The sequence below is a fragment of the Stereum hirsutum genome (genome assembly GCF_000264905.1).
Source record: "Stereum hirsutum FP-91666 SS1 unplaced genomic scaffold STEHIscaffold_23, whole genome shotgun sequence".
Classification (NCBI taxonomy): domain Eukaryota; kingdom Fungi; phylum Basidiomycota; class Agaricomycetes; order Russulales; family Stereaceae; genus Stereum; species Stereum hirsutum.
The window spans coordinates 80,662-100,702 of NW_006763153.1; the positions used below are offsets into that span (position 1 = coordinate 80,662).

The 20,041-nt window shown below is 51.6% G+C and overlaps 7 protein-coding genes across 7 annotated transcripts; 3 read left to right on the forward strand and 4 right to left on the reverse strand.

The window, feature by feature from the left end:
• On the reverse strand, nt 1–410 carry STEHIDRAFT_69055 (uncharacterized protein; the record flags this gene model as incomplete). Its single annotated transcript, XM_007310998.1, has 2 exons — nt 1–145; nt 238–410. Coding segments are annotated over 2 exons (318 nt in total), but the record flags the coding sequence as incomplete, so codon positions are not given.
• A 5,340-nt stretch (nt 411–5,750) lies between these two features.
• STEHIDRAFT_163316 (uncharacterized protein) lies at nt 5,751–6,153 on the forward strand (the record flags this gene model as incomplete). Its single annotated transcript, XM_007311017.1, has 2 exons — nt 5,751–5,823; nt 5,885–6,153. The coding sequence occupies 2 exons, from the start codon at nt 5,751–5,753 to the stop codon at nt 6,151–6,153; spliced, it is 342 nt and encodes a 113-aa protein (XP_007311079.1).
• Nucleotides 6,154–7,429: 1,276 nt separating this feature from the next.
• On the forward strand, nt 7,430–9,372 carry STEHIDRAFT_163318 (uncharacterized protein; the record flags this gene model as incomplete). The annotated part of the gene is made up of 2 exons (XM_007311018.1): nt 7,430–7,513; nt 8,737–9,372. The coding sequence occupies 2 exons, from the start codon at nt 7,430–7,432 to the stop codon at nt 9,370–9,372; spliced, it is 720 nt and encodes a 239-aa protein (XP_007311080.1).
• Nucleotides 9,373–9,912: 540 nt separating this feature from the next.
• On the reverse strand, nt 9,913–10,196 carry STEHIDRAFT_163319 (uncharacterized protein; the record flags this gene model as incomplete). Its single annotated transcript, XM_007311019.1, has 3 exons — nt 9,913–9,967; nt 10,025–10,077; nt 10,155–10,196. The coding sequence occupies 3 exons, from the start codon at nt 10,194–10,196 to the stop codon at nt 9,913–9,915; spliced, it is 150 nt and encodes a 49-aa protein (XP_007311081.1).
• Nucleotides 10,197–10,226: 30 nt separating this feature from the next.
• On the forward strand, nt 10,227–12,099 carry STEHIDRAFT_163320 (uncharacterized protein; the record flags this gene model as incomplete). The annotated part of the gene is made up of 5 exons (XM_007311020.1): nt 10,227–10,444; nt 10,501–10,654; nt 10,723–11,475; nt 11,601–11,749; nt 11,814–12,099. 5 exons carry the CDS (start codon nt 10,227–10,229, stop codon nt 12,097–12,099), a joined length of 1,560 nt encoding a protein of 519 aa, XP_007311082.1.
• A 1,130-nt stretch (nt 12,100–13,229) lies between these two features.
• Nucleotides 13,230–14,210, reverse strand: STEHIDRAFT_163321 (uncharacterized protein; the record flags this gene model as incomplete). Its single annotated transcript, XM_007311021.1, has 4 exons — nt 13,230–13,660; nt 13,684–13,807; nt 13,861–13,974; nt 14,076–14,210. 4 exons carry the CDS (start codon nt 14,208–14,210, stop codon nt 13,230–13,232), a joined length of 804 nt encoding a protein of 267 aa, XP_007311083.1.
• Nucleotides 14,211–17,941: 3,731 nt separating this feature from the next.
• Nucleotides 17,942–18,638, reverse strand: STEHIDRAFT_69050 (uncharacterized protein; the record flags this gene model as incomplete). The annotated part of the gene is made up of 2 exons (XM_007310997.1): nt 17,942–18,529; nt 18,591–18,638. Coding segments are annotated over 2 exons (636 nt in total), but the record flags the coding sequence as incomplete, so codon positions are not given.
• Nucleotides 18,639–20,041: the final 1,403 nt, after the last annotated feature.

Consider the following 20,041-nt stretch of genomic DNA (forward strand, 5'->3'; position numbering starts at 1 on the left):
CTAGGTAGGTGAGCAGAATATATCGGAATGGAGCATACGTACCACAGCGCTCAACGGATCGTCCAAAAGCACATACTTCGTTGGCGCATACACTGCTCTTGCAAGTGCCACTCTAGCCTTCTGTCTACCCGAGAGACTCACTCCCCTACTATCGGCATAGAAGCAATTCAATTAGCACTCATCGCCGAACCCATCTCAAGCCCTATCGACGGACTGCGTCAGAAAAAAAGAACCCACCTCGCGCCAATCTCCGTCTCATCCCCATCCTCCAATATTTTCGAATCAGGACCCAACGCACAGCTCTCCACGACCTCTTCGTACCTCTTCTCATCATACGGATACCCAAACAGGATATTTTCTTTGATCGATTGATGCCGAAGCCAGGGTGATTGGGCGGCGTAGGAGATCGTGTGGGTGAGATGGGTGACGGGATCGACGGTGTGGGGGTCCTGGGGGACACGGTAGCACGAGTGAGAGGAAAGCAAGGAAAATGAAGAGAAAGACGTACCTTATGCATGATCAACTTCCCGGGCGGATTCGTCGGCAACATCGTCATCTCGCCCAACAGCGCCATCTACAGCAACCCGCTAGTCAGCACCGTCGCACATTCACCCTCCCCCAGTGAAAAACCAAAGAAGAAGAATTACGCACCAATAACGCAGTCTTACCACTCGCTGTCGGCCCCGTAACCGCCGTCAACTCACCCTCCGAAGACACAACATTCAAATCCCTCAATTCAAACCGATGCTCGTTCCCTCTTCCCGTTATACTCTCCCTATCCGCTGCTTCCTCCTCGTTCGTACCGGCGTTAGTGTCGGCGGTACTAATAGGAAGCGTAAGCGTAGCATCCGTCTCCTCCGAGCCTCGTTGCGTGCCGTTCGTTCCATTGCTATGGCCATTTGTCTCCGCCCCCTTATCCTTAGCGTCATCCTTTTTCTTCTCTTCGACCTCATTCCACTTGAACGACGCGTTTCTGAAGCCCAAGCCTTCTTTATCTGTATCATCGCCGTCCGCAGAAGACGATGATGAGGCTCCCGACCGAGTCCTTTTCAGAGAGGATACTTGTTCGTCTACCTCGTCTTCGTTGAGATAGACGGAAATACGGTTGAGGGCTACGCCGGTCTAGGTTGCCACAGCACCGCGCCACACCAACCACGAAAGCGAAAAATGATCAGGGGTGAGTCAGTCTCAGTTCAGTTCAGGATGTTGGGTATAACGGTCAGGACGGCAAGAAATTGAATGTAGATTGGTGGCGGGCCAAAAACACATACCTGCAGTATCTGCACGATCCATGCCGGGATAACGTTGAGGGGTGCACGGATCATGTTGAACAGGGCGATAGCCTACAGAGCGAACACGAGTTAGTTCCAGCGTCAGTGAACGGACGGCGAAATAAACGAGGTGTGAATCGAAAGTAACAAAGATTTCGGGACTCGAAAGTGGGCAAGAAGAAAAACGGGCCGGCAAGGAAAAGTACTACGCACCGTAAACGCAACGCTAACAGTCAACTCGTTTCCCCTCATCACATACACCCAAAACGAGATAATAGACACCAAAATCGGCGCCGTCGTCCACAACGCGGAGAATAGGACGGAGTTCACACGGGCTATACGCCGAACAAAGACAACGATAACGGTCAGTATTGGGATATGTCATCAGAGGTCGATGGAAGAGGTTTGCGGTGTACCGGGTGAAGTTCGAAGGAAGTGGGCTGGGTAGAAGGAGAGCGAACGAACCTTTGATCATCCATTTCATTTCGGCTTCCCTCGCATCGAGTGCACGTTCGATCCAACGATCCTCCCATGCAAAAAACTTGATAAAGTTGACCTAAAAGCGCAAAATCAGCATCTGTGTCATCCGAATCCTGTGATCCTCCTCGCGACCAACTTGGAACTGGAAGCAGAGAGCGCAAAGAACTTACTGCGCCAATCAACTCATTCAACACCCCCATCCTCCTATCCCTCGCGGCCATCATGCCCTTCTGGATCCTAATGCTCCTCCTCGCAATGAACGAATTAAGCGGCCAGCCGAGGAGGAGGACGATGAAGCCCGCGAAGGCGGAGATGCCTAGTAGTCTGTATTGGGGGTGGGAGTGCGGAACGTGTCAGTTTCGCGCAGAGGACGGGTGGAGAATTGAAGTTGAGGGAGGCTGGGGTACACAGTTTCATTCATGGAGGGAGGGGATAGACGGTATGATAGGAATAAGTCGGTGTTGGGGCAGAACGTAGGTGGGAATGCGAAAGCGGAGAACAGAGAGGAAGAAAGTAAAGTATCGAGAAACGCACTGGTACAGAAACACACTGGCGATGATAATCTCAAATGGCGCTATGAAACAACCCATTCAGTCAGCATCCACGTATACTCATCTCACCTCTCACACATCCTTCCACGAGAAAGTAAGACTCAAATTGGGAACGTACCTCCATAGATGAAATATATCCCCGATATCATCATCGCGCACTATAATAAAAGAATCATCGTCAGCGACCATCGAGAGATCCGATCCCACTGCTATCAAGAGCCAGAAATGAAAACGAATAGACGAGGCGACCCCGCAGGAACGCAGCGGAAGACGAGCGTTTGCTCGATATACGAAGGGAGGGGGACTCGCTCGCATAGAAGAACCAAAGAGAGATCAAAACATTCGGAACGAACGGGGTCTTAAGAGGGGTCATGATGATCAGTTCAGAACGAGCGTACCCGCCTCCTTCTCTTTCCATCTGACCGTATACCGTCGCCAGAAAAAAAGGAATCGCAAGATCCCCCACCTCGCGACCGCACAACAACGCAAATGCACAGTCCGCCCCACTCAAACCAAACACGCATTCCAAACCTCCGGACCGCAAGCCAACCACACCCCTCAAAGCATAAAACACAACACAAAGCAAACAAAAATAAAATAAAAACCCACCCGATTCGCATCTCCCGCCATCAAATTCACGATCTTGCCCACGTCCGCGCCCGCCTTAGACTCGTCCCTCTTATCCTCCGCCTTCTTCCTCTCCTCCTTACTCATCTGCTTCGCCCCCATACCGCCACTCGTCGCAGCGGCACCACCAGGATTGGCATTAGAAGAAGCAGCCCTTAAAACCCGCGCATCATCCGCCGCCAGCGCCTTACTCGCCAACACGTCCTGATCCACAATCCCGCTGAAATCTTTCCGTTTGAGGGCTTTGTCGTAGATGGAAGCCATGAGTTCGGTTCGGATGTGGGTGCAGGCGCGACGGCCGTACCAGAGGTGTTGGACGTCTGCTTGGGCCTGGTGAAATGTGGGAGCAGATGGGTGAGTAAGTGTGGGTGAATGGGGGATGTGTGGCAAGAGGGAAAAGGGAAGGAGACATGATCGAGGGTTGACGGTGGAGATTAGCGTGGGATGGGGATAGAGGTTGTATCATGTAAACGGAGCCAACGACAATCGTATACGCATAAACGACTCGACCCACCTTCGCAACAGTACACAAAAACGCGAGGGCGGCATACATATACGCCTGGCTCCGCTTCTGCCTTTTCACCCCGGAGTGGTCGTCGATCGCCCCGAGGATGCGCTGGACAAAGGAGGGGAAGGCTTTGAGGAAGTGAAAATCTGGTCGCAGATGGAACGGGTGAGAGACGTGGAAAGCTCGCGGGGATCGTAGCCTAGAAAAAACAATCAGTACTCGAACGAGATAAAAAGAATGAACAGAAAACGTACCATCTTCGGTGTGGAACACCGGGATATTCAAGTCCTTCACGTCCCACAACTCCCCATCCTTCATCTTCCGTACAGAGCTTGTCGACCGCATCCTTCAAGTACTTGCTATGGTATGGGACTCCGACAGTGAGGAAACAGCCGTAGAAGACCGGCTTGCGCTGCGAGAAGGGCGTTTTGCTCTGATCGACGCCACTTGGAGCCTTGACCTTCCTGAGGCTAGGAACGACACCGTAAAGCACACGAGGAGGACCGGTAACGACGAAAGCCTTCGCGCCGTTATGGAGAGGGATGTGAAGTTGAGAGTTGGAGGGGAGGTGCTTGTTCGTCTCCGCGACGTGCGGCTCTAGATCCTTGAGCAGCAGGCCAACGACAGACAACATAGAGGTGGGAGAACCCTCGCCACCTTCGATCGATTCCTCCACGACGCTAGGGAGACCAGCATGGAAGAGCCATCGGAGTCCCTGGTGTGCGTTCTTGGGATAGCTCGCGTCGTCGGTAGACGCAGAGATGCAGACAGCGGTAACGAGACCTTGCAAGTGGCCCGTGGTACCGGCAAGTCTTGAATTGAGCTCCGTGTACGATAGTCCAGAAACGCGCGGGACGATCAGATACTGCACGAACTGCGTGAGGCCGATAGGAGGGAGTGAGACTGGGATGAAGGCGAGGTAGGAGACAGGACGAACAGGTGAGGCGCCAGTAAGCCACGAATAAACGTCAAGCCCGTGTGAGTGATAGGAGGTCGTCGAAACGTTTGCGAGAGGGGAGAGGACTTCGGAGACGGCGAGTTTGATCCAGTCCTCGACGAACGGTGGGTAGATGTCGAACAGAGATTGCAGCTGATCAAAATCAACTTCGTTGATTTCTGTGCACAGCAAAACAAAAAGTAAGCATGCGAACTATAGCACGCGAAAACACACACGTACCTCCGTGGCTACAGAATGCCTGAAAAAGGTGCAGTATAGTCGCCGGCGAGACAGTTCGTGGTATCTTGGTGGGGTGCGGGGCAGCCTTGGATCACAGGGTGGGAAAAGGCGAGCAATCTATGTACTGGAGGTTGACACGATGCTGGCGTGCGTATGCCTGATAAGTGCTGATGTGTGCAGGCGTTGGTGAAGGACTGAACACGATGCAGCGTGACTTACCATCAATCGCCCACGCAGCGAGCATACAAAAACCTGCTGTTCCCGAGTCTTTCGCCCTTGCACACCCCCCGTCACTATTTCTCGTCTTTCTGTGCGCAAACTCGCAGCCCTGGACTTGGCGCTGTGATCAGACATAATGTGAGTACTCAATTTTGTGGGTATAGGCATGTCACAGCACGATTGGCGTACCATAACGTCTTGAGGGCCGAATATCCTGGGTATCGTGTTGTGGCTGACGGCCGTCATGAGTCCCTTACCATAATACCGTAAGACGGCGATATCGTCGTGCAAGCACTGAGCGAGACGCCTTTCCGCGGGTGTTATGGTAGAGATCATTGTGGTCGTCATTATGTGGCTATTTTGCCGGAGGCTGTCGACGTGGCTGCCGGGATATTGAGTCACAGCAATGCTGACTCAGCGCTAGTGCCACAAAGCATGCGACTAAACCAGCACGAGAGAGACGCACGAGAGCGGGCTACACAGAGCTGTACGTAGACCCATAGTGCCACCCATTCTCTCGGTCAAGCTCACACGGACCCCCTTTCATAGTCGTCGATTTCCTATCCTGCAGAAATGTTATAGCACTTCTGCAGAGTACGGAAGGCGAACTTGCTGCACGGGAGCAGGAAGCTGTTTGCACCTTGATCATCGAGGCACACAACTACGGCTTCCAAGATCTAACAGTAAGAACCCTTGATATAACCCATTGGATTATCCTCATCATGGTATTTCCCTACAGTACGATGAGCTCATTTCGAAGATCCTGCGTGATGGGGGGCGGGCTGCAGAGCAGGACACAGTCATCGCGGATGCTCTGAGCATATTCCGCGAACAGCGCGATCTCCGCCGCTGAATCCGAAAGGCAAGATTGGGCTCTCAAGCCGCTGCTACACAGGACGCTGTACCGGCCCTTTGTCATGCACGCGAGCGAACCTATTCTGTTATTGGTGACGATCTATTTGAGTGCAATCTACGGCGTGCTCTACGGACGTGCGTACCCCTCACCCGGCGTATCAATTAGTCGTCGTCGTATTCGCTTCGTTGCTCACAGTCTTCGAGGCCTTCCCTATCATCTTCATCGAACGCCACAACCTTTCCATCTCCCAAAACGGCCTCATCTTCCTCAGCCTCTCAATGGGCGCCACGCTCGGCGCCCTCCTCAAACAACTCCTGCTCAACCACCACTCCTATTATATGTCGTACTACCGCGGCTTTCCGCCGCCCGAGAAACGACTCTATGGAGCGATGATCGCGGGCCCGAGTTTGGTTGTGGGGAGTTTGTGGCTGGGGTGGTCAGGCCAGTATGAGAGCGTGCCTTAGTATGTGCCGGCGTTGAGTGGGATGTTGATTGGGGCGGGGATCATTTTGATTTTCGTTTCGTTTTTGGTGCGTTTGTTCTTACTTCGTTCTCATTGGTTGATCCGCCAACTAATATTCCCTGCGTGTAAACTTTCTTTTTCAGAGCTATCTTATCGACACCTATATGATGTATGCCGCCTCTGCATTCGCTGCGAATACCATCATTCGATCCGCCGTCGGTGCCGCATTCCCGCTCTTTTCCCTGTTTCGTTCCAGCTTTTACCCCAGGATCCAACTGATCTCTTTCATCTTCAGGTTCTTCTTCAGCCCATCTCTCAATCACATCAGCCGATCTTCCACCGAACCAACGACCGTGAAGTTGTCAACGTGAACCAACAAGATTGCCAAAGATCCGTCGTCGAAGTGTTTGAAGAAGACTCCGCGATCGACATCGCAGCGGTGGAGGCCAATGATGACGACGAGGGCATGAACCAGGTGTTTGTACCATCGTTTGTCCGCTTGCTTCAGGCCATAGCCGGTCTTCAGAAGTAAGCCCACTTTCGTCTCCTCTCCCTTCTTCTCGAGTCCTGGCGGCTGGCGAATATAGATCAGCTCATTTTTGTGAACCTCTGTGTTCAGATAGGCACTGACTGCATCCATCTGATGCAACAGGCCACTCGTAACGCGCCGCCAGCGATAGGCATATCCGGATCGACGTGATCTTCGCGACAGGAACAGATGTGTCGAAATAATCGACCCCTTCGATCTGAGCGAATCCTTTCACGAGAACACGAGCACGACAGTCGAAGACGCCGCCGAGAGCCTCCCGTTTGTATGCGTAGACCCAACCAACATCAAGGATATTGGCATCAGGAGGTAGGTCAACCAAAACCATCACCTCGTTCTCCTCCCATCGACGCTGTTCGTCGAGCATCGCTACCCACAATCTCGGCCAATCCGCCCGTCTCTTTACTTGTACTAACGTTCTCGATTCCAGCCCCAGGTCCTCGAACGCCGCCGCCATCGCAATCTCAACCTGACCATCGCGCACAAAATCCACCTCGACCACGACCATTTGTGCATCCTCAGTCGTAGGAACTTGAAGACCGGTTGGAAACTGTGGCCCTGTCATCCCTGTTCGCTTGTAGTCTTGAATATCGGCCTGGATACGCCTGACGTAGGCGGAGGGTTCCACGGTTCGTTTTGGGTGTCCAGATCCCTGCTCGTCATGGGCTAATCCGATGTCGGTCGCAGATGGTGTGGTCAGTCCGCGAGCGGGATGGAATCAGGACGCGCCATGGTGTACCCCACCCCGTCGCCCGAAGTCTCTCGTCGGTCGTGCACGCCCCCGAATCAGGCCGTCCGAACCTGGTCGCACAAGGTATGTTACTCGCACGCGCGCCTTCTTGTTCCCCGACTTCGCTGACTGTCGTTATGTCACTGGAGACAAATTCCTGTATAGTCGGTGAATTTATCCTGAAGATAAGCGGCGCTTCCTTCATTACACAGGATATTACATCGGAACATCGAGAAGAGATTGGTCGCGAGTTCTATGACAATTTTGCGCGTGGATTATTCTCTAAGACGACAATGTATGTGCTGCTTGCTGCTTGTGCAGTTGACGAGTCTGTGTTTGAAGTTGGTGGTCGAGGCATTTTTACACGCACTCTCTTCGAGACACCGGGCTCTGTGGCAACAGAGCTGGGCGGTGCAGCTCATAACCTTCCTGAAGATCAAGAACAACCAGTAGTTTCTTCTTTTCAAAATGGCATGATCATGGTGATGTTCGAGTGCTCGGGAGTGAGGGTGTGCGTCTGTGTGCGCATTTACATACTATTAGAGCTCTCAGTACATTGTATCATCGATTCCGCGAGCATATAAATACTGAAAAGGCCGACTACGTATCCCAAATTCACTCATGTCATTGCTTAGATCGCACTATATGCACCCGTCAATGAAAAGCGTCGGTGTGGCTTTCACGCCACGTAACTTCTGTGATCTCTCGCCACTTGGCGTAACCTTCAGGTTCGTCGCTAACAACTGCTATCAAAATACTCTTCACATCTGTCTCAATCTCTGTGATACCTACCAAGAGTCGCTGTCGATTCGAGTCCAGAGATGTCGCACTGGGTACTACCGTGTCTGATTGTCGATAATAGTGGCGTGAGAGACGGGATTCAGATATATACTCTTTTGGCTAGTTCCCACGAAGACGGTAACCTTCGCTCCCACTACCACCTTCACTCTGCTCTTTTTCACTGAGCATCAGTCTCGGCAAGCTAACCACCAATACTTTGCCCATATTAGCTCGATCTCGCTTTTTCACAAGTTTGTTTATCTTCCACTGAGAACAAAAAAGTTTCACAGCTCACAGAATCCTTAGCTATGGCCTCCATTGCCGCACAACCGGTGCAAGGGGTCTGCCAGAAGTGTTTCAACGTCGATATTCCCAGATCTGCCAACAAGAGGTGCAGTGGGTGCTTAGTTGTTCACTACTGTGTTCGTTTTCCCATGCTGCCCTACTCATCATATCAATCGTTCCATGGACTTGCCGCCGCCCTTTCACTAGTACAACCCAGTACTGACCTCCTTTTTGTTGTTCAGGGCCTCTCTTGCCGAGACTCAGACTGGAAACACCATCATAAAAAATGGTGTAAAATCTTTGCCAATATATTCAAGGGCACTCACTCCCAATCCACGAACACCACATTGCTATCTATTCCATCGTCAATCGCAGCTCACCGTCGCCCTGACTTTGACCAGGACGTCTCATCCTTCCTAGCCCTCGCAAATCCCATCCTAATGCAAACTGCTATCCAAGCACTTGACCTGCCCGTCAAACCTCTCAACCATACTATTTCTACTCTCCATGTCGGCCTCAGTTACAACCAAGATCAAGACGACCCTCTCCACAGATTCACATTCGTATCTCTCGAGCTTGTGAACATATCCGACATCATGGTGATGCCCAAAAGTTCGCTGAGCAGAGCCATGCCCATGCGAGCGGAGATGGATGAAGATGCCATTCGCAACGGGGATCATGGTGCCACCATTATATCCCTCGACATCTTCGACGCTGGACAACGTATAGACGGTACTCCGTACATGTCATTCGAAGCCCCTCACTCTATCGCACAAGTCTTTCGTATACCTAGGAAGAGCGCCACAGTCTCAGGCAGCCGAAACTATGCGCTCACTTTTGAATCTTGGATGGACGGGGTTTTGCATTCCCATGCCTGATGTCGCATTGGTACGTTTGTTATCATTGATCGCTACATGTTGTTACCTCTCTTCTCAAAGGTGTCGATGGTTCTGACATGTTAAGCCATAGGTTGAGGATTGCAACTGGAGCGCGATGTCGATTTCTTGCACTGTATCACACTATTGGTAGTTGATTTCTGTTTTCCGATGTGTACATTATGTCGTTGTCGGGCCCGTATCTTTCTCCTTTGTTCTGCCATGGCATACGACCATAAAGCATGAAGCCTTTTTCAACCAAGACTGTTGCTGTAATTCACATCTCAGGTACGAAGACAGTTGCAGTGATCGGGTGTGTTGAAGGGGTTTTGTGCCACTAGTCTGCTTTTTGACGCGATTTCCTTAGTGGGTCCACTTGTCATACGGAGTTCTAAATGTAGAGGCTTATCCTCACTGCGGGGTTCGAAGCACAAATCAAAAGTTAATTAATTAGGTATATCGTGACGGAGGGTTCGTGCATCGTTAAGTGGCACGGACGCCACTTCACTGCAAGCTCTACGCTATTCGTACTCTACACGTCTCCTAGCGATGGCAGACGACAATTTTGATCTGAACCTCTCTGGGACTTTGGCTGAGCCTGACGATGACTGCTCAGATGACACTGCAAGCCTCGAGGCTCGCACGGAAGACATACCTTTGGATACCAGTCTCGAATGCCCTCTGTCCTAGAAAGCTCGGGGTGAAAACCTAGAGGAAGTCTGCAAATTAATCAGTGGACACAAGTGGAATGTAGGAACTTTCCAGGCCGACCTCTTTGCACATACAAAGAAGAACAATCCACGGAACACCCCCGTCCGGACGGCCATGGTCGCACGAAGGTTCACGCAGGCCACACCATGAAACTACAACTCACGAACCCCTATTCGAAACCCAAGGCCGTCCGTAAATCGAAGAATCGTGACGCCAGCGCAGTCAAGCGACCAGACGAGACGAAAATGGCCCGCTGGCATATGAGGGAGGTAGCAATTGAGGAGGTAGCGGATATAGTTGATAAGGAGGCGGAGAAGATGGCTTCAAAAGAGGGAGGCTTTCATCTGGAGACGAAGAAGAGGTCGTGGGCTTTCGTCTATGCTTTCACCATAGCTATACGCTCAAGCTTACTGAGAGAAGTGCGCCAACCATCCTCCGTCTCATTGTCGCAGTTGCATTTGGGAAGAAGAAGCGCCCCCAGCCCGAAATTTTGGTGGACGGCAGTCGAACCTATGCTGCGTATGTCACGGATGATAGGCCACTGGAGAGGGAAAGGGAAGAATCGTCAAGATCCGTGGATGGTGAGTAAATCCCACATTGAATCAGTTTGATTGCGTACTCACGCCAACCCTTTAATCCTAGGTTATCTTGACTGTCATTATGATGCTCATGAATGTACGGAACCTACATGCAAATTTATTTCAGTACATCATCGGTGTCTGGTTGTTCTCAAATGCTGTGGCTGTCGAAACCTACGTGATCTTCAACCGTCTTGGCATATCCATCGCTTACACCTCCGTTCTCGATTTCCTCCACACACTCTCCAGCAAGACACGCGAGGACTTACAAAAAAGCGCGGTTGGACGTCTCTGGCTACTCATTTACGACGACATCAATCACATGTTCCGGCCTGGCAATCCTGACATCGGGGATAAGGACACGATGCATTGTGGGACAGCGGGAACTAAGGTGGAGATAGAAGATTGTGAGGCAGAGAAAGCTTTAGACCCGGAGCCACTCCACAAAGCACAAGCCGAAGGACGTCGGAAGGCCCGCTCACTCGATACCTTACTCAAAAAACTCGACCATGCGAAGATGTCCTCTATCTTCAAGCTCCACATCCTCAGCTTTCTCATCGAAAATGTCGAGCTCCTCGCTCACCATCAAGAACTCGTCACGCTCCGACTCCGGACCACTGACGCTGTCCACCGCATGCGCGATGGTCGTAAAACGAAGCTTTCGCCCCTGGCGACCAGCGATCTCAACAGCGGGAATACAGCGGAGACCGCAAAAGTTCTCGACGATTACATCCTCGACCAGATGAACTTGCCGAAGGACGAAGTCCACAGGTTTCTCTGCATCGTCGGCGGCGACCAATCCTCGGTCGAAAACTTCGTACTCTGAAGAAGTTTGTCGACGACTGTCCACACGGCAATGCGCGCTATGGATGGGTCGTTCCGCTGATCCAGCTGTGGCATATGGGGTGGGCCGACCTCGAACGCGTGCTCAAAGCACACTAGGGCCACTCGACCGCAGACGACCTGTCCTCATACCGCTCCACCAACGTTCTTCTTGACCGGAAAGTCAAGAACGTTAAGTGTCCCGACTACTACCCAGCCCAGCATTTGGTCGTCGATACCTTGAAAGCTGACGTTCTGAGTGCATGGAAGTGAGTCGTGTTTCAACTTCGTGCACATTGGCCTGGACTGGACTGACGGGCGTCGAGCATGTAGAACTCACCTTGGTACATCAAGCCTAGACTCCTATTCCGAAAACCACGATCTCGACTTCGAGGACCTCCTTGCGCATGCGAAGACTATTGGCCAGCGATATACGACCGCGACGGCGTACGAGGTGGCCTACAGGGTGGCGCAGCTGCACGGGAGTTCTTCCCTGTCAGTAACCCATGGAACGGGAAACCGACGACAACAGCCGAGTCCATGCCGGGACAGCGAGGGAACCGGTTTGGGCGAAGAGTCGGTAAGAGAGGATCCAAAATTGTGTGGACCAAAAGACTAAATCAGGTCCCCCATGGTCAACGCTCCTGTCTACGGCGAAGAAAGCCAGAAAAATGTTGTGAAAGCTTACTTGAACTGTATCACGTGCGCCGGTGGTGACACCGGTGGAAGATTGTCGGCGTCGAGGAGGATTTCGACGGGTACCTGGGCCTGTCGCCCTATCATGCGATCTCGCATACTGAGGACGAAATTGCGAGCTTGAGAAAGGTGCGACTCCTTGATGAAGTAGACGTGCTCAAGTACTTCGTCGAGGAACTTAGATACGGGCTTTTCAGTTACGGAGAATATTGATGAACGAAATCAGGCACATGGTTGCCTCGGAAACATCTCATCTCGAAAGACTGTTGGATGCCAGAGTACGGCTTTGTCGTGAATTCCACGTACTGCACCTCCGACTAGAAAGGTTTCCACAAAGTTGTTCCATTATCGACGGCTGAGAATGTTACGGGATCAAGAACCATTGGTTGGGTGATGATGGAGGAAGAGACTGAGGACGTACACGGAAGTGAAGGCTTCTCCTTCAACCTCAAAGTAGGCTTTTTGGTGAGGGACAACGACAACATCCTGAGACAAGAGTGTTGTATCGCGTTAGGAAAGGTGACATCTCGAAAGATCGAGAATGACGAGGCATACTTGTCCCATGTATATGCCGCCCAATATCTGCATAATTCTGCCGTCCGTAGCTTCTCGGGCTAGCCTTCATAGTTGCGATTGAGACGCTCCCATACAAGGTCTATCTCATGGAATGATTCGTCAGACAAGAGTGCCGGGAGGGGAGTGGTTTGTTCTGGGCACTTACTTTCGATCATTCGGAATGCGTACCGGCCATGACCCATGCCTGAGAGTACAGGCCCTCAGCAGCATTGTGACCAGGAATGAGGAGGAGACCTGGTGTAAATCAGCATGCAACCTCGAAGAATATACATACAAGCGAGAAAGACCAGGGATAGAGACGCGATGGATAGACACAATGGATTCGCTGAGGACACACGGGGTTGGGTTGCGAGATACGAACGAGATCACCCAGAAAACAAGCTCGAGATCAAGAAATCGGGAAGAAAGAAGATGAAATGGGCCACAAGAAATCCGACCAAGGGCAGACAAAAAAGAACAAGGTCCGCAAACACTCACTCATCCCCTTGACCTCGCCTCCTCCACCGCCTCCCACACATGCAAAACCTTCCTAGCCCTCCTCAAGGTACCCATCGTCACGTTGAATCCCTCCACGTCCTTCAACCACACACCTCTCTCCCTACACCGTCCCAGCACCTTCGCCCAAAACTGCACCACAGCCCTCTCCGGTCTCCGCCTCCTTATCGAATCGCTCTCCACGCTCAGATCCCTCAGGTACTTCAGGTTAGGGAACGCTTCGGGACTGAGGATCGAGGAAATTTGTTGCAGGAGGGGAAAAAAGGCGGTATTGTCCGCCGAGGGCACGTTGGTTGTCAATGCAAGCGCTAAGATGATACGCGTGTCGATACCGCGGAAAGCGATCATTTCGAGTCGGGGATGAGAAGGCAGCAACACATGCGGTGCGATCCAGTCCGGACTCTCCCAGTGCCCTGATCAAAGAGAGCGGACGCACCGAGTGAATGTTTGGAGGTGATGAGCAGTTTGTCAGGCGTGAGTGCGCCGATGAAAATAATGCAGCCGTTTAATTTGAGCGTGAGCGTGTACGGCGGCGTTGTATGTTCTTCGAGGGCCGCCCACTATCAAACAAGGTCAGCTAGGGAAAGGGGGACCGACCAGAGAAAGCACGCACGGTAGTCCACGGGACCTCCCCGATGATAGCAAACTTATCATACCCCCTCGCCACGATCCTATACTCCCTCTCCCTCTCTCCGCCACTCTCATCCTCCTTCTCCTTGACATCCCGCTTCCATCCGTCACATCAACCGTAAACAGCCCCCTTGCCAACGTCGGAAACGGACTCGCGATATCATGATACTTGAACTCATTCGTCTTCTAGCTCTCGACGATGATGCTCGCATCCTGCGGCGCCTCGTATTTCGACGATCGGACGAGTTTCGGGGATTGTTTGTGCAAACGGTGCAGCGCATTGATGAGCTCTGAGTCGGAGGGGTTGTATTTTGGGGGCAGTAGGGCGGCCATGGTTATAGTCCTGATGTTAGTGTTTTGTGCTCTGGGTACGCAGTGAGTGGTGGTGGTTAGTCGAGATAAAACGTCGTAGATTGTTGTTCGGAAATATGCTGCCATTGCTATGAATAGTACGATGGTGGGCGAAGACGAGTGGGGAGAGCCGACGGGCCTGACGTTTTGAGGGCTGGCGAACGCGATGTGAGTCGGATCGTGACTCTGTGGATGACTCTGTGAAAGGTCGCGTCGAGATCGAGTCACAGAAGCTCAGAAGCTACTACGTACACTTGGGTGTTGAGGCCTAGGATGTAGGTGCACCGTCACTGAGGTTCGCGTCGAGGACTGCACAGTTGTCACCGCGTCGAGATTAGACAGGTGTAACACGACTTGGACCAAATATTGAGAACAAACCTTCCAAAAACAACGCGAAACTCAGATGTCCTATTCTCGAATCCAGACGGCCAGGTCGAGTTTGAGCAAAGTTTGAGATGGATGCAGACGGCAAAGAAGAAGCGATCACTTTCATTTCAAGGTCCCAGGCGGACAAAATATCTCGCGTGCAAGATGCCATTTTGGCACCCGATACTCACCCTATTTGGTAGACCTACCTCATTGGCGGGTGTTTTCCCACACAAAATTCGATTCGGAACTCAAACTCGTTTTCAAACTCGTTCTCGACCTCAGAATTCGTTGGGAATCGTCTCGCCGGCCGATCAGTGTGCGGTGAGATGCAAAATGGGCAGTTGCATCTCCGAAAGGGACCCTCACGCCAGCCGACCCCAGGAGACGCAAAAGAAAAAGAAGAGAAAAGAAAAAAGAAGAATAATAATAATGTCCCGGTGGCCAATATCCTGCCTCCAGCATTGAGTCACCTGAAACTCTCGTCTTTATTATTTGATGCACCTCCACGGCTGCAACAGGCTCTCCTGTTGGGTATAGACACCTTCGCCACCTGAAGTACACCTGAAGTGCCGCGCCTCTGGAGTTCGAAAAGTCCGCCTATAGGCCTATAGCGGGCAATTCTTTCCCCGACTGGCGAGGGTATGTCTGCAGGGTCCTAAAGTCTTGCACACTCTCTTTGCATCAATGGGCACATATAGCTGATATTCAGTGGAGTGCCTTACGCTTTAAAGGCATACACGGGCAATACATGCGCCACAATGGCTACAGGACAAGATGTGGCCCCGGCAACCGGCACCTTTGATGCCCAATATGGGACACTGGTGGCCCCATCGGGCACTAGTCTCCCACAGACGGACCTTGGTGTTGAAGACAGGACGTTCAACGTGTCAAGTCGGGCACTCTCCATCCCTGTATGGCCTTTCAAGCTGGGAGTTTTAGTAGTACCAATGAGTTTTGAAAACGAGAATGAGTTCTGACAATGAAAACCAGTTTTGGCATCAAGAACGAGTTGAATATGGAAATGATGGTTCGGTTTCTGTCAAAAGTGCGAGAACGTCCCGATTTGATTAAAAACCGGTCCGGAAACCACTGTTCTCATGCGAATAATTTTGTCCGGTGAGGACCTTCATACTTTCATGGACGCACTGACGTGGTGACGCGCAATTCCCGCAGGCGCGGCGTGGTATTTGGGCATTGTTTGGTCCCTGCCAAACGCGCTAAACGGGTGGTCCGCAGGTAGATTATTTTATCACACAGCCATCTGTTCTCCATCGACCGTAGAATTTGCTACAAGGGATCTGAAGATGTTAATGCGTCCCCAAAAGACTTTTTGAGACGAACGGAGTAAGTCTAAGACCAGTGCATGCGTCAACTTCCCTCAGAGTGGAAGACAACTGATGTGCCACCGCCGGAAATGGGCGGACCGAGGGCAAAATAGCGTACATTTCGGGACTTCATGTCCTCAGTCGAGCACGAATTGCACGGCATACACTTACTTTGTCACAAAACTTTTGCATACAGTCGAAAGAAATAGTACATGCGGATGTTTGCTTGGAACAGATTTCAGAGATAATGCCCTCAAAATATTCTGTGGTTTTGTTCTGGCCGTTTTAGCCCTGTTTCGTGCCATTTTCCCCACAGGATATTCTTACGAAAGAATTAGAAAATTCCGTTCCAAGCCAACATGCGGATACATACCATCTATCATTCCTATGCAAAGGTTTTCCATAATTCACATTCTGCCTTGTGTAAACGTTGCCCGACTAGAGGGTGTATTCGAGACCACGCCACCCACTGGCCCGCGCGCGAACCAAACAGTGGCCAAACACCACGCCGCGCTTGCGGGAATTGCGCGTCACCAGGTCACTGACGTCGTTGCCCTAATCGTTGATATGGGCCACACGCCACGTCAACGCACTTGTTCATCTCTTGAAGTCTTCTCGCTGAAACTTTCTAGCCACCATCCTCATCAGGTTTGTCTATGATCGTGAGTCCCAAGTACTCTAGCTCTGCATAGACAAACCGGAATTGATTGTACTGTTATGAGTATCGATAGCCGATAGTTCTCTTTGGCCTACGGACGATCTTGCTTGCCAGATTCTCTTCGACTCAGTCTTGTTTGCACCAGTCCACGAAACTTTGACGCGAATCCTCTGTCTCCTAAGGCTCATCATGTATTCCCCATATATATCCTACCACTTAAGTCCTCTACCTCCTGCACGCGTACTATCCAGGCCACACATCTACCACAAGATTGCAGACACGATCGGGCATCCTCTCAACTTGAATCGTAGCTCCTCCTCAGCGACGTACTTGACGTCCTTTCGGGTGAGTCGCAGGTACTTTGGTGTCGTGTCTGTGGCCTTGTTCGGAGTACCGGTCTGTTGAGGCGACGTAGATGCACGAACGGTCGCCTTGAGAGGTCGTGGTTCGGGAACAACATCGCCTACGCAGGCACTGCAGCGACCACAATCCCGGTGAGTCCCCACGGCGTCAATACCATTGAATATGATGTTGGTCTGACGCTGAATGCATCTGTTGTTGTCCCAGGCCGCAATGATCAGCAGAAGTGCGTGACACTTCTTCTTCTTGCTATCATCTGAGGCCTTCTTCGGCTTGCGAGTTTTACGTCGGTTATTGGGTCGTGTTGCAGGCTTCGTCGTAGTGGATTCTTCATCAGGTGCGTCGTCGTCAATGTCTGTTTCTTCGTCATCCTCGTCCTCTTCTGCCTCACCTTCTCCATCATCTTCGTCCTCGTCTTCTTCCGCCACGCCATCTCCTTCATCCGCCCTATCGACCATCTCTGCCATCTCTCCTATGTCTTCGTCTCCATCTTCACCACCCAAGACAATCCTATCATCCATTTCTACATCGTCTTCCAGCCCTTTCTCACTGCCCTCCTGTACCAAGGTTTCGTCTCCCTGGCCTTCATCCATGTCGTAATCGATATCGCTATCCACCAGCACCTCATCCTTCGCTGTCAAGATACGCTCGTCCGTTGGATTCTCCTCGACGTACTCCCTGGCCTGTTCACGCTGATGATCGGTGATGTAGGTGAAGACGTCTCCGTTAGCGTCTTTGATTGCTCGTACAACACGACCGGCACGTTGAACGAGGGAAGAGGCGGTGCTGGGTCCGAGGAATATGATGACCTGTCGAACGTCCGGTGGGTCGATCCCGAGCTCCATGACTGAGGTCGCCACAAAGCCTGCGGTCTGACGAGTATCTTCCGTGTCGTAGAGGGCAGTTATACCCTCCTTTTTACAGTCCGGACACGTCATGGAGTGCATGTGGCGAATGAGGATGTTGTTATCGTTCTGGAGTTGTGGCGGCAGCAGTGAGCGAAGGTAGACGGCGATGCGATGTCCAGTCTCGATAGTGTCGGAGAAAAGAATGAATTTTGGTACGTCTGAAGCCTTTGTCATGTGTTCGGGAACCAACCAGTCAAGGTCGCGGAACTGATGTGTTGTATGCGCGTACCGGATCTCTCGGAAGATGTAGTTAACGTTGTGGCGCTCGCAGTCACGACGGTCAAGGTGATACTTTCCTTTAACAAAGCCGAGTTTATTGAAAACGCGGTCTGTTTGTCGTCCAGGCTGGAGTGTCGCCGAGAGAGCGACAAAAGTGAGGTGCTTCGGTCCTAGTGCACGAAGGGTCCAGATGTCTTCGTATGCGCTTTGAAAGTCGGGGCCCCAGTCGGATACAAGGTGAGCTTCATCGACATCGGCTACCTTCCACCTTTTTCGGAAGTTCTCGTCGTTCATCATGGCTATGAATTGCGGCTTTCGCAGTGACTCCGGCGCGAGTGCGATTACTTGAAACTTTCCTGCTTTCGCCTCTGCCCAGAGGTCACGACCGGCCTTCGCTTCACGAGCGAGATGTTCCGCGTTGATGACTACGGAGGTTATGCCTTTCGCTGCCATACCCTTGGACTACAGGAACTAGTGAGTACCTATGCATGACTTGTTACATTCCTGTGCTCTCAAAGCTTACCATATCGTCCTCGAGCAGATTAGTTGGCTCTACCACAACGCTAATCATTTCCTTGTCCACAAGTGCCGCGATATAGATGACCGCAGTCTTTCCGCTACCTGTTGCTGAAATGCATGCCACATCTCGGCCGTCGAGGACGCATGCCGAGTCGTAGAGCTGATCATCGTCTGCTGTGAAGGGAAGTATCGGCTCTACAATGTCTCTGATAATTGTGAGCCCTTCGGCGGATGTCCATTGGAAGTTGTCGGACATATAGGTACTAGAGCCTGAGTAGCCTCAGAATTCGGTTGAAATATATATATATGTCGATTATAAAGGTCCTTAGAGTACAGTTAAGTCCTAGTAGAAGTTACAAGAGCGGCGGGCAAGGGTATCGAGAGTGGCAACGTTCACGGCGAGTAGAGACGACGAACGAGACGGCGACTGTGGCCCCCAACCTTCATTTCCTAAAACGGCTGCCGACCGCCACGCCGCAGCGGCACCTCGGCAATCTGCTCTCGCGACATGCCTGTCCATATGTAAGACCCCCACTTTCACGGCGCCTGTGCCACCATTTCTCGCACGATGAATTTATTGCGGAATTTAAACCTATAATATAATATTCCGCAAAGGTATTCGCGCTCGCGAATGGCATTCATCCGCGCTCGCGGATTTCATGCCGGAAGATAACATTCGTCAATAGATTCAGGATTGAGTTTCTGCAGTCGCTAAATTTTGGAGATAACGCCCGAGAAAGGTAACATTTAGAACCATCGAAACGGGTTTCTGAAGGTTAACCTATACTTACTAAACTGCATTGCAATCCTCGGCCGAGGAAACAAAATAACCTCACATGCGAAATTCATTAATAAACTAAATGTTTCGGAATGTGTTTCGGGCGCCATTTCTCAGACGATGAATTTAATGTTCGACCAGCTCTGAATACAAAATTCTGCGCCCGAGGTCTTAAATGGATAACGCGTGAGAAACGAGGAGCGGAACTGGACCCAGAATTTAAAGTTCTCTAAAGGATTTCTCACGCGAGACTTTTCATTGTTCCCAAGTGAGAAATATAATAAACCTCGTCCGCGGTTTTTTAAAAATCTCGCGCGAGAAATTTTGCGCCCGCCGTCGCCCGCCGTCGCCCACCGACAGTGCGCGACCAGCGCCCACACGATGCCCGCTTGGTGCGCGACCAGCGCCCGCTCGGCGCCCGGCTGAGACACGACCTACCGACTGAGCGAGGCAACGACCCTGCGCTCATTCGCCCGACACTCTTCGCCCGGGGACATCGTCGTCGTTCAACGTTCAACCCGGGCACTCTCCACCCACATCCTCCACCTCATGCGGTCATCGCCCGATATTGTTATACAAAGGGAAGTACGCCAATTACGAGACAGAACGTGAAGGTACAGCATATCCAAGATGAGCAGGGAGGAGGGAAGTAAATAGGAGTGGAAAAACATACAAAA